We start from the raw sequence: 15,081 nt of genomic DNA on the forward strand, positions 1-15,081 counted from the left end.
CACTTCGGACATTGACCGTTCACTTCGGACTTTGACCGGTCACTGTGGAGAATGGCCAGTCACTACGGACAATGACCGTTCACTTCGGACATTGACCGATCACTTCCGACATTGACCGGTCACTTCGGACTTTGACCGGTCACTGTGGAGAATGGCTAGTCACTACGGACAATGACCACTTCGGATATTGACCGTTCAATTCGGACATTGACCGATCATTTCGGACATTGACCAGTAATTTCGGACATTGACCGTTCACTTCGGACATTGACCGTTCACTTCGGACTTTGACCGTTCACTTCAGACATTGACCAGTAATTTCGGACATTGACCGTTCACTTCGGGCATTGACCGTTCACTTCGGACTTTGACCGTTCACTTCAGACATTGACCGGTCACTATGGACATTGACTGGTCACTTCGGACTTTGACCGGTCACTGTGGAGAATGGCTAGTCACTACGGACAATGACCACTTCGGACATTGACCGGTCACTGTGGAGAATGACCAGTCACTACGGACACTGACCACTTCGGACATTGACCGTTCACTTCGGACATTGACCGTTCACTTCGGACTTTGACCGGTCACTGTGGAGAATGGCCAGTCACTACGGACAATGACCTCTTTGGACATTGACCAGTAATTTCAGATGTTGACCACTTCAGACATTGACCGTTCACTTCTGACATTAACCGCCCACTGTGGAGAATGACCAGTCACTACGGACATTGACCGGTCATTTCGGACTTTGACCGGTCACTGTGGAGAATGGCTAGTCACTACGGACAATGACCACTTCGGACATTGACCGTTCACTTCGGACATTGACCGGCCACTACGGACAATGACCACTAATTTCAGACATTGACCACTTCGGACACTGATCGGTCACTTCGGACATTGACCGTTCACTTCGGACATTGACCGGTCACTTCGGACATTGACCGGTCACTTCGGACTTTGGTCGGTCACTGTGGAGAATGGCCAGTCACTACGGACAATGACCACTTCGGACATTGACCGTTCACTTCGGACATTGACCGGTCACTACGGACAATGACCACTAATTTCAGACATTGACCACTTCGGACTTTGACCGGTCACTGTGGAGAATGGCTAGTCACTACGGACAATGACCACTTCGGACATTGACCGTTCACTTCGGACACTGACCGGTCACTTCGGACATTGACCGTTCACTTCGGACATTGACCGGTCACTTCAGACACTGACCGGTCACTTCGGACTTTGGTCGGTCACTGTGGAGAATGGCCAGTCACTACGGACAATGACCACTTCGGACATTGACCAGTAATTTCGGACATTGACTACTTAGGACATTGACCGTTCACTTCGGACATTGACCGGTCACTACGGACAATGACCACTAATTTCAGACATTGACCACTTCGGACTTTGACCGGTCACTGTGGAGAATGGCTAGTCACTACGGACAATGACCACTTCGGACATTGACCGTTCACTTCGGATATTGACCTGTCACTACGGACAATGACCACTAATTTCAGACATTGACCACTTCGGACTTTGACCGGTCACTGTGGAGAATGGCCAGTCACTGCGGACAATGACCACTTCGGACATTGACCGTTCACTTCGGACATTGACCGATCACTTCGGACATTGACCGGTCACTTCGGACTTTGACCGGTCACTGTGGAGAATGGCTAGTCACTACGGACAATGACCACTTCGGACATTGACCAGTAATTTCAGACATTAACCACTTCGGGCATTGACCGGTCACTTCGGACATTACCCGGTCACTTCGGACATTGACCGGTCACTGTGGAGATTGGCCAGTCAGTCACTACGGACAATGACCACTTCGGACATTGACCAGCAATTTCGGACACTGACCGTTCACTTCGGACATTGACCGTTCACTTCGGACTTTGACCGTTCACTTCGGACTTTGACCGTTCACTTCGGACATTGACCGGTCACTGTGGAGAATGACCAGTCACTACGGACAATGACCACTTCGGACATTGACCGGTCACTTCGGACATTGACCGTTCACTTCGGACATTGCCCGGTCACTACGGAGAATGACCAGTCACTACGGACAATGACCAGTAATTTCAGACATTGACCACTTCGAACACTGACCGGTCACTTGGGATTTTGACCGGTCACTATGGAGAATGACCAGTCACTACGGACATTGACCACTTCGGGCATTGACCGGTCACTTCGGTCATTGACCGGTCACTTCGGACTTTGACCGGTCACTTCGGACATTGACCGGTCACTTCGGACTTTGACCGGTCACTGTGGAGAATGGCCAGTCACTACGGACAATGACCACTTCGGACATTGACCAGTAATTTCGGACATTGACCGTTCACTTCGGACATTGACCGTTCACTTCGGACTTTGACCGTTCACTTCAGACATTGACCAGTAATTTCGGACATTGACCGTTCACTTCGGGCATTGACCGTTCACTTCGGACTTTGACCGTTTACTTCAGACATTGACCGGTCACTGTGGAGAATGACCAGTCACTACGGACAATGACCACTTCGGACATTGACCGGTCACTTCGGACATTGACCGTTCACTTCGGACTTTGACCGGTCACTGTGGAGAATGGCCAGTCACTACGGACAATGACCGTTCACTTCGGACATTGACCGATCACTTCGGACTTTGACCGGTCACTGTGGAGAATGGCTAGTCACTACGGACAATGACCACTTCGGACTTTGACCGTTCACTTCAGACATTGACCGGTCACTACGGACATTGGCCGGTCACTTCGGACTTTGACCGGTCACTGTGGAGAATGGCTAGTCACTACGGACAATGACCACTTCGGACATTGACCGGTCACTGTGGAGAATGACCAGTCACTACGGACACTGACCACTTCGGACATTGACCGTTCACTTCGGACATTGACCTTTCACTTCGGACTTTGACCGGTCACTGTGGAGAATGGCCAGTCACTACGGACAATGACCTCTTTGGACATTGACCAGTAATTTCAGATGTTGACCACTTCAGACATTGACCGTTCACTTCTGACATTAACCGCCCACTGTGGAGAATGACCAGTCACTACGGACATTGACCGGTCACTTCGGACTTTGACCGGTCACTGTGGAGAATGGCTAGTCACTACGGACAATGACCACTTCGGACATTGACCGTTCACTTCGGACATTGACCGGTCACTTCGGACTTTGACCGGTCACTGTGGAGAATGGCTAGTCACTACGGACAATGACCACTTCGGATATTGACCGTTCAATTCGGACATTGACCGATCATTTCGGACATTGACCAGTAATTTCGGACATTGATCGTTCACTTCGGACATTGACCGTTCACTTCGGGCTTTGCCGTTCACTTCGGACATTGACCGGTCACTGTGGAGAATGACCAGTCACTACGGACAATGACCACTTCGGACATTGACCGGTCACTTCGGACTTTGACCGGTCACTGTGGAGAACGGCCAGTCACTACGGACAATGACAACTTCGGACATTGACCAGTAATTTCGGACATTGACCGTTCACTTCGGACATTGACCGGTCACTTCGGACTTTGACCGGTCTCTGTGGAGAATGGCCAGTCACTACGGACAATGACCACTTCGGACATTGACCAGTAATTTCGGACATTGACCGTTCACTTCGGACATTGACCGTTCACTTCGGACTTTGACCGTTCATTTCGGACTTTGACCGTTCACTTCGGACATTGACCGGTCACTGTGGAGAATGACCAGTCACTACGGACAATGACCACTTCGGACATTGAGTAGTCACTACGGACAATGACCACTTTGGACATTGACCGTTCACTTCGGACTTTGACCGGTCACTATGGAGAATGACCAGTCACTACGCACAAGGACCACTTCAGACATTGACCAGTAATTTCAGACATTAACCACTTCGGGCATTGACCGTTTACTTTGGACACTGACCGGTTACTTCGGACATTGACCGGTCACTTCGGACATTACCCGGTCACTTCGGACATTGACCGGTCACTGTGGAGATTGGCCAGTCACTACGGACAATGACCACTTCGGACATTGACCAGTAATTTCGGACATTGACCGTTCACTTCGGACATTGACCGTTCACTTCGGACTTTGACCGGTCACTGTGGAGAACGGCCAGTCACTACGGACAATGACAACTTCGGACATTGACCAGTAATTTCGGACATTGACCGTTCACTTCGGACATTGACCGGTCACATCGGACTTTGACCGGTCACTGTGGAGAATGGCCAGTCACTACGGACAATGACCACTTCGGACATTGACCAGTAATTTCGGACATTGACCGTTCACTTCGGACTTTGACCGTTCACTTCGGACTTTGACCGTTCACTTCGGACATTGACCGGTCACTGTGGAGAATGACCAGTCACTACGGACACACACACCATCCACTACACATGGGTAAGCCGACATGACGTCACATTTTAATTTAGGTATAAGTTTCTATGTTCGTTTTCCATGTTTCTATATAGAAAATATTTCATGTGTGCGTTGACTTCTGATGTGATGTCATTATAATGTATATGTCACCGTAAAATTGTAAATAACGTTAGATTATAATCTATCGATTTGAATCTCGCGAGATTGTGAACTGTCGAATAATTATGAATCGTATCATATTGCTTACAATTTAACGTATTATTTTTCGGTAGATTATAATTTATCGAAGTGAAACCGTCAAATTGTGATACGAAACGCACCTCGCGTGCTATACCATAGAGTTACAAAACTATTAGAGTGAGCATAATGTTAATTTGGGATTCTCTTAAAATGCATAAATGTTTTTGTCATAATTTTAATTATCATAATCCTTTTTGCATAACGTTTTTTAGCATAATAGTTTTACTTTCCCATAATAACATCGAGGAATACTGGTTTGTTAGGTATAACTTATTTTTGGGATTAATAAATAGATATCCATAATTCTTTTTTAGAATAATAGTGTTTTGTCATAATTTTTACAAGGCATAACAGTAGGTTAGGGTGCGGCGGGGGTGGCCCTTGGGCCACCCCTATGCCGCCAGTATGTTTATCTTACACACGAAAAGTATACTGAATGATACGTTTCAGATTTTTTAATTTTGATAAATTTTTTCTTACCATGTGATGTCAGAATTATTGATTACTTACTAAATAATTAATAAATAAGTACTTGATTTCACAATCTTGAAGAGCATTTATTTTATTTGACTGACACCTGTGTTTTATTCCTAACTCTATGGACACAGAACGGTCTACTGTAAGGCCGACCAATCAGGGACAGCCGTCGGACAGTTGACAATTTGACAATTGTAAGATTGTGATTTAACAGTTTTACTTCGATAGATTATAATCTGACGAATAATAATACGTTAAATTGTAAGCAGTATATTACGTTTCACAATTTTTCGACAGTTCACAATCTCGCGAGATAGATTATAATCTAACGTTATTTACAATTTTACGGTGACATATATATATGTAATCCGTGTCTGTGGTGTCCTAAATAATAAATGTTTCTTTCTTTCTTTCTTTCAAATAAGCTTGTTATTTTGTGGTTTTTTTTTTTCAGATATGCCGTATGGTAACGTGCCTGCAACACGGAAAGAGGCCGACCACCAATTTCAGTAATTTATTTTGCCAACTTGGTGACGTCACGATTCGGTTGTTTAAGGACGTCTATACATTAGCAAAGTTCGCCTATAGGCATGTAAATTCTACCACAAAATTGAGAAATGTCTCTAAAAGGCAAACGTTTATGGTCGCCGTACGGTCACGAGCATTAATATGCACTTTGGTACCACGTCACATTAACTTTTTTGACAAATTGAACTGTAAGTCTTACTAAATGTCAAATATGTTAGTGCGACAGAGTCCTAAAGTGGGTATTATATTACTCATGACTGTACAGTACACTCCACTTTTAACAACATCTAAGAGTGGTATCAATAAACTAATCTCAGCTGAGACTGCCCTCAAGATCATGCTCAAGTCTCTGTTTTTATATGAGAACTGTGAAATTGACATGATCTTGCGGGCAGTCTCGAAGCTGAGATTAGTTTATTAATACCACCCTTAGAATACAAGTTTCAGTGTCTTGTGGTCAAAGCCGTCATTACGGTTGATTGAAAATCAAAATGTTCAGTTCAAATTATATAATTCGGAGTTCATTTAAAAAGTCAAATATTTTGTGATTTTTTCTTTTGAAGTATTGTTTGTTAAATCTATTGTATGATTGTTAATGCTAATACATGCGTTTTATTTAAAAGGCTTGTCATTAAAATTGACGGATTGTGTCCTTTCTAACTTTACTTTAAATACGGAATAAAATGAGTAAATAAATCACCAGCATAGCGTTATTCTGTTTCTCACAGAGTCCGCTTACCTAACTTGAAGATTTGACAGGTTCGGTTTTTACAGAAGCGAATGCCTGTCTGACCTTCCAACCCGCGAAGGGAAAACCAGCCCAATACAGGTTAGGTCACATTACAAAACGCATTTCTCGGGTATGTGGGTTTCCTCACGATGTTTTCCTTCACCGCTGAGCACGTGTTAATCATTTATGATCCAAACATGAATCCGAAAATTAAACCCAAAGTCATTGGTTTAGGCCTGTACTGGGATTCGAGCCTGCGACCTCAAAGTGAGAGGCAAGCGTTCTACCAACTGGGCTACCACGGTTCTTTTTAAAACTGGGTAAAAAATAAAACTACAAATTCAAAACTAACGCTTCATCATTTTATTTTTTGTACAAAATCAACAACCTTTACACAATACACCACCAAAGAAAAAAAAACTAAACATTATTAACAATAGCAGAGTTCTATACTTACGGTCACGAGCATTAATATGTATACATTTTGGTACCACGTCACATTAACTTTTTTGACAAATTGAACTGTAAGTCTCACTAAATGTCAAATATGTTAGTGCGACAGAGTCCTAACATTATACTGCTCATGACTGTACACTATCTGCCCACCCTGCAAGGTATGAGAATAAAAACAAGTTCAAATGCAGAAGCACTGTTGGGTGTTCCTAAATTTTGATAGTTCTCCACACTGGTCCCGATTCCTGTAGACACCTCCTAAATTTATTTTAAGTTACACCTGGCGTCTGTAGGAATTAGTACCAGTGTAAAATAACCAAAACAATGGTGCTAATTCTTGTAAACACCATCTAATTTTATTTTAATTTATACCTGTCATTTTCTTATCCGTTGAAAAAGAAAGGGACGGGTAATCGACAGGCATAAAATTTTGATTCGCCCGGGTTATTCATTCATTTACTCATTCTTCCGAATAAGAGCTGTCAATCATCCGTCCCTTTCCTTTTCGGCGGATAAGAAAATGATGGGTATAACTTAAAATAAAATTAGGAGGTGTCTGCAGGAATTGGGCCACTATCAAACTTTGCCTTATCTCAAAATTTCACAATTAAAACTTAAAATGATTTTTTTAATTAACAGTGAAATTAGCAAAACCAATAAGTATAAATTTTCATAATTAAAAATAAACTTAACTATATTTACACTATACAACATCAAAATTTAAACCATTTTTTAAGTAATTCATTCGAACAATACATAATATTTTTTTCCTATTTACCACCTACAATTATTTTAACGTTGGCAACACTGGCCGACTTCGATGTTATTTTAGGATGGCAACACATCAAGAACCTCTTCAAGGTCTTTGATTTTTGAAAAAATGCTACTTGAAATTTGCCTAAAAAATAGTTTCCTTAAAAAACAAATTGAACGTGAGTTGCCATCCTAATTAATATTACAGAAAAAAAGCTAAAAGGCCACTCAGTGTTGCCATGTGATATAAAAAAATACCTCCACCGTTTATTCTAGAACCCGCTAAATCAGAGGTAAAATAAACCATTATTATCACTTTTTTATTAATACATATATATTTTTTTTAATAAGCCGCCTGAGCGCTCTCTATTGGCGTACGGCCATTTTAGACTAAAGTAAGACCCAGAGGGGGTGAGGTTGGCACCCGACACAAATTGGTGCGGGGGGTAAAGTTACCGTTCTATACGTAGTATTATTCTTTTAAAAGCAATATTGCAATTTGACATAACAGCGCATATAATAAGCAAGTGGGCAGTGACAACACAACACATGTCGAATAGCAATATTGCTTTTGAGATGAATTGCTTCAATGTGGCCTCTTTAACCTCTCCTATAGGGTGTTGGTTGCACCGTAACGCAAACGTTCGAGGAATGATTCAAAGCATGATTCTGAGTTAATATCAAGACTTCTTCTATCGTGTAAGTTGTATTACCAACTTCATCAACCCTGGTGTCAGGGTTACTATATGAGCCGCCAAAGGCCCCTGACGTGACTGAAGTTACGACTACGTAATTACATCAGTAAGTAGTAACCAACGGCTTAACGTGCCTTCCGAAGCTCGGATCATCTTACTTTCGCAATCAGGTGATCAGCCTGCAATGTCCTAACCAAACAAGGGAACACCGAGTGATTTTTGTTATTTGTCCCCACCGGGATTCGAACCCGGGACCTCCGGATCGTGAGCACAACGCTCAACCACTGGACCACGGAGGCCGTCAATATGAAGCGAAATTTTCCAATTTTGTTTTTGTCGTTTCTTTTTTTATTTCCCTCATTATTCGATACAGTGTCACATACACTGTAAATTAACAATAAAACTGCTCCAAAATTTTTACTAGGTCCCGTCTTCCAACCCGCGAAGGGAACACCAGCCCAATACAGTTTAAGTCACATACCTCCGAAGCGCATTTCTCGGGTATGTGGGTTTCTTCACGATGTTTTCCTTCACCGCTTCTTCTATCGTGTGGGTTGTGAGGTGGATTAGCAACCTCATCAAACCTATTGTCAGGGTCACTATTGAGCCGCCAAAGGCCCCTGACATGACTCATGTAACGACTACGTCTGAGCACGTGATAATTATTTATGACCCAAACATGAATTCGATCAATTTAGGCCTGTGCTAGATTCGAACCTGCGACCTCAAAGTGAGAGGCAAGAGGCGGAAAATTCCACTTGGTTCCACTCAGAATCATGGTCTGAATCATCCCTCAAAGTTTTCGTTACGATGTCACCGCCCTGTATGATTTTCAAGGTCATCTATCGACAGTCAATCTATCGATATTTTGGTAGCACTATCCACCATGTTGTCCAGCGAGAAACGGTTTATCTAGCCTGAAATTGTAATCTTGCGTACCGTGTATAGTTCTCACGTGGATCCTTAAATAGCTCGGTCTCGTGAAGAACTTGTAACAGATATGACATTGGTACTTTTTGAGACCCGAATGGGTCTCTAGATGTCTTTTCAACTTACCTTTTGTGATAAATCCTTTGCCACACTGTTGGCAAATGTACGGTTTTTCCTTGCTGTGTGTAAAACTGTGTAGTTTCAAGTAATAGTGGAGTTTAAAGCCTTTATTGCAAACGGGGCATATGTGCTTCTTGTCTTCCGCTTTCGTGTCATCCTCAATAGCTATTTTCGAGCCGTGACTCTTCAGATGTTCCTCTAAGTAGTAGAAATGTTGGAATACCTGAAAGTAAAAGAAATGTCGTTTAAAAAACTTTGTTTATTTATTTATTTTATTTTGTTTGGGGAGCTTACAGCTTAATTCACACAAAACATGTTAAAACATATTCAAAATCCAAATTCAGATATATGCATCGCTCAACTATGGAGAATGACCGGTTGCATCGGACATTGACCGGTCACTATGGAGAATTACCACTTACTACGGACAATGACCAGTAATTTCAGACATTGACCACTTCGGACACTGACCGGTCACTTGGGACATTGACCGGTCACTATGGAGAATGACCAGTCACTACGGACAAGGACCACTTCGGACACTGACCAGTAATTTCAGACATTGACCACTTCGGACACTGACCACTTTGGACACTGACCGGTCACTTCGGACTTTGACCGGTCACTGTGGAGAATGGCCAGTCATTACGGACAATGACCACTTCGGACATTGACCAGTAATTTCGGACATTGACCGGTCACTTCGGACATTGACCGGTCACTTCGGACTTTGACCGGTCACTGTGGAGAATGGCCAGTCACTACGGACAATGACCACTTCGGACCAGTAATTTCGGACATTGATCGTTCACTTCGGACATTGACCGTTCACTTCGGACTTTGCCGTTCACTTCGGACATTGACCGGTCACTGTGGAGAATGACCAGTCACTACGGACAATGACCACTTCGGACATTGACCGTTCACTTCGGACTTTGACCGGTCACTGTGGAGAATGGCCAGTCAATACGGACAATGACCACTTCGGACATTAACCAGTAATTTCGGACATTGACCAGTAATTTCGGACATTGACCGTTCACTTCGGACATTGACCGTTCACTTCGGACTTTGACCGTTCACTTCAGACATTGACCAGTAATTTCGGACATTGACCGGTCACTACGGACATTGACCGGTCACTTCGGACTTTGACCGGTCACTGTGGAGAATGGCTAGTCACTACGGACAATGACCACTTCGGACATTGACCGGTCACTTCGGACATTGACCGGTCACTTCGGACATTGACCGGTCACTTCGGACTTTGACCAGTCACTGTGGAGAATGGCTAGTCACTACGGACAATGACCACTTCAGACATTGACCACTTCGGACTTTGACCGGTCACTGTGGAGAATGGCCAGTCACTACGGACAATGACCACTTCGGACATTGACCGTTCACTTCGGACATTGACCGATCACTTCGGACATTGACCGGTCACTTCGGACTTTGACCGGTCACTGTGGAGAATGGCTAGTCACTACGGACAATGACCACTTCGGACATTGACCGTTCACTTCGGACATTGACCGGTCACTACGGACAATGATCACTAATTTCAGACATTGACCACTTCGGACACTGACCGGTCACTTCGGACATTGACCGTTCACTTCGGACATTGACCGGTCACTTCGGACATTGACCGGTCACTTCGGACTTTGGTCGGTCACTGTGGAGAATGGCCAGTCACTACGGACACTGACCACTTCGGACATTGACCGTTCACTTCGGACATTGACCGTTCACTTCGGACATTGACCGGTCACTGTGGAGAATGGCTAGTCACTACGGACAATGACCACTTCGGACATTGACCGATCATTTCGGACATTGACCGGTCACTTCGGACATTGACCGGTCACTTCGGACATTGACCGGTCACTTCGGACATTGACCGGTCACTTCGGACATTGACCGGTCACTTCGGACTTTGACCGGTCACTGTGGAGAATGGCTAGTCACTACGGACAATGACCACTTCGGACATTGACCGTTCACTTCGGACATTGACCGGTCACTACGGACAATGACCACTAATTTCAGACATTGACCACTTCGGACACTGACCGGTCACTTCGGACATTGACCGTTCACTTCGGACATTGACCGGTCACTTCGGACATTGACCGGTCACTTCGGACTTTGGTCGGTCACTGTGGAGAATGGCCAGTCACTACGGACACTGACCACTTCGGACATTGACCGTTCACTTCGGACATTGACCGTTCACTTCGGACATTGACCGTTCACTTCGGACTTTGACCGGTCACTGTGGAGAATGGCCAGTCACTACGGACAATGACCTCTTTGGACATTGACCAGTAATTTCAGATGTTGACCACTTCAGACATTGACCGTTCACTTCTGACATTAACCGCCCACTGTGGAGAATGACCAGTCACTACGGACATTGACCGGTCACTTCGGACTTTGACCGTTCACTTCGGACATTGACCAGTAATTTCGGACATTGACCGTTCACTTCGGACATTGACCGTTCACTTCGGACATTGACCGTTCACTTCGGACATTGACCGGTCACTGTGGAGAATGACCAGTCACTACGGACACTGACCACTTCGGACATTGACCGTTCACTTCGGACTTTGACCGGTCACTGTGGAGAATGACCAGTCACTACGGACAATGACCTCTTTGGACATTGACCAGTAATTTCAGATGTTGACCACTTCAGACATTGACCGTTCACTTCTGACATTAACCGCCCACTGTGGAGAATGACCAGTCACTACGGACATTGACCGGTCACTTCGGACTTTGACCGGTCACTGTGGAGAATGGCCAGTCACTACGGACAATGACCACTTCGGACATTGACCAGTTATTTCGGACATTGACCGTTCACTTCGGACATTGACCGGTCACTTCGGACATTGACCGGTCCCTTCGGACTTTGACCGGTCACTGTGGAGAATGGCTAGTCACTACGGACAATGACCACTTCGGACATTGACCGATCATTTCGGACATTGACCGGTCACTTCTGACATTGACCGGTCACTTCGGACATTGACCGGTCACTTCGGACTTTGACCGGTCACTGTGGAGAATGGCTAGTCACTACGGACAATGACCACTTCGGACATTGACCGTTCACTTCGGACATTGACCGATCACTTCGGACATTGACCGGTCACTTCGGACTTTGACCGGTCACTGTGGAGAATGGCTAGTCACTACGGACACTGACCACTTCGGACATTGACCGTTCACTTCGGACATTGACCGGTCACTGTGGAGAATGGCTAGTCACTACGGACAATGACCACTTCGGACATTGACCGATCATTTCGGACATTGACCGGTCACTTCGGACATTGACCGGTCACTTCGGACATTGACCGGTCACTTCGGACATTGACCGGTCACTTCGGACATTGACCGGTCACTTCGGACTTTGACCGGTCACTGTGGAGAATGGCTAGTCACTACGGACAATGACCACTTCGGACATTGACCGTTCACTTCGGACATTGACCGGTCACTACGGACAATGACCACTAATTTCAGACATTGACCACTTCGGACACTGACCGGTCACTTCGGACATTGACCGTTCACTTCGGACATTGACCGGTCACTTCGGACATTGACCGGTCACTTCGGACTTTGGTCGGTCACTGTGGAGAATGGCCAGTCACTACGGACACTGACCACTTCGGACATTGACCGTTCACTTCGGACATTGACCGTTCACTTCGGACATTGACCGGTCACTGTGGAGAATGACCAGTCACTACGGACAATGACCACTTCGGACATTGACCGTTCACTTCGGACTTTGACCGGTCACTGTGGAGAATGGCCAGTCAATACGGACAATGACCACTTCGGACATTAACCAGTAATTTCGGACATTGACCAGTAATTTCGGACATTGACCGTTCACTTCGGACATTGACCGTTCACTTCGGACTTTGACCGTTCACTTCAGACATTGACCAGTAATTTCGGACATTGACCGGTCACTACGGACATTGACCGGTCACTTCGGACTTTGACCGGTCACTGTGGAGAATGGCTAGTCACTACGGACAATGACCACTTCGGACATTGACCGGTCACTTCGGACATTGACCGGTCACTTCGGACATTGACCGGTCACTTCGGACTTTGACCAGTCACTGTGGAGAATGGCTAGTCACTACGGACAATGACCACTTCAGACATTGACCACTTCGGACTTTGACCGGTCACTGTGGAGAATGGCCAGTCACTACGGACAATGACCACTTCGGACATTGACCGTTCACTTCGGACATTGACCGATCACTTCGGACATTGACCGGTCACTTCGGACTTTGACCGGTCACTGTGGAGAATGGCTAGTCACTACGGACAATGACCACTTCGGACATTGACCGTTCACTTCGGACATTGACCGGTCACTACGGACAATGATCACTAATTTCAGACATTGACCACTTCGGACACTGACCGGTCACTTCGGACATTGACCGTTCACTTCGGACATTGACCGGTCACTTCGGACATTGACCGGTCACTTCGGACTTTGGTCGGTCACTGTGGAGAATGGCCAGTCACTACGGACACTGACCACTTCGGACATTGACCGTTCACTTCGGACATTGACCGTTCACTTCGGACATTGACCGGTCACTGTGGAGAATGGCTAGTCACTACGGACAATGACCACTTCGGACATTGACCGATCATTTCGGACATTGACCGGTCACTTCGGACATTGACCGGTCACTTCGGACATTGACCGGTCACTTCGGACATTGACCGGTCACTTCGGACATTGACCGGTCACTTCGGACTTTGACCGGTCACTGTGGAGAATGGCTAGTCACTACGGACAATGACCACTTCGGACATTGACCGTTCACTTCGGACATTGACCGGTCACTACGGACAATGACCACTAATTTCAGACATTGACCACTTCGGACACTGACCGGTCACTTCGGACATTGACCGTTCACTTCGGACATTGACCGGTCACTTCGGACATTGACCGGTCACTTCGGACTTTGGTCGGTCACTGTGGAGAATGGCCAGTCACTACGGACACTGACCACTTCGGACATTGACCGTTCACTTCGGACATTGACCGTTCACTTCGGACATTGACCGTTCACTTCGGACTTTGACCGGTCACTGTGGAGAATGGCCAGTCACTACGGACAATGACCTCTTTGGACATTGACCAGTAATTTCAGATGTTGACCACTTCAGACATTGACCGTTCACTTCTGACATTAACCGCCCACTGTGGAGAATGACCAGTCACTACGGACATTGACCGGTCACTTCGGACTTTGACCGTTCACTTCGGACATTGACCAGTAATTTCGGACATTGACCGTTCACTTCGGACATTGACCGTTCACTTCGGACATTGACCGTTCACTTCGGACATTGACCGGTCACTGTGGAGAATGACCAGTCACTACGGACACTGACCACTTCGGACATTGACCGTTCACTTCGGACTTTGACCGGTCACTGTGGAGAATGACCAGTCACTACGGACAATGACCTCTTTGGACATTGACCAGTAATTTCAGATGTTGACCACTTCAGACATTGACCGTTCACTTCTGACATTAACCGCCCACTGTGGAGAATGACCAGTCACTACGGACATTGACCGGTCACTTCGGACTTTGACCGGTCACTGTGGAGAATGGCCAGTCACTACGGACAATGACCACTTCGGACATTGA

General features: G+C 45.6%; 1 protein-coding gene across 5 annotated transcripts in view; it reads right to left on the reverse strand.

Annotated features, from left to right (window-relative positions):
* LOC126378827 (zinc finger protein 624-like) overlaps positions 1 to 15,081 on the reverse strand; it is a 56,920-nt gene that overhangs the window by 20,363 nt on the left and 21,476 nt on the right. The window contains exon 13 of one of the 5 annotated variants that reach the window (XM_050027251.1): positions 8,031 to 9,581. The exons of the other annotated variants lie outside the window; for them this stretch is intronic. Within the exon in view, the coding sequence (XP_049883208.1) occupies positions 9,186 to 9,581 (396 nt within the window). The 3' untranslated portion in view covers positions 8,031 to 9,185. Of the gene's footprint in view, positions 1 to 8,030; positions 9,582 to 15,081 lie in introns of those variants that run through there. 5 annotated transcript variants of the gene reach the window in all.

The sequence above is a fragment of the Pectinophora gossypiella genome, chromosome 27 (assembly GCF_024362695.1).
Source record: "Pectinophora gossypiella chromosome 27, ilPecGoss1.1, whole genome shotgun sequence".
Classification (NCBI taxonomy): domain Eukaryota; kingdom Metazoa; phylum Arthropoda; class Insecta; order Lepidoptera; family Gelechiidae; genus Pectinophora; species Pectinophora gossypiella.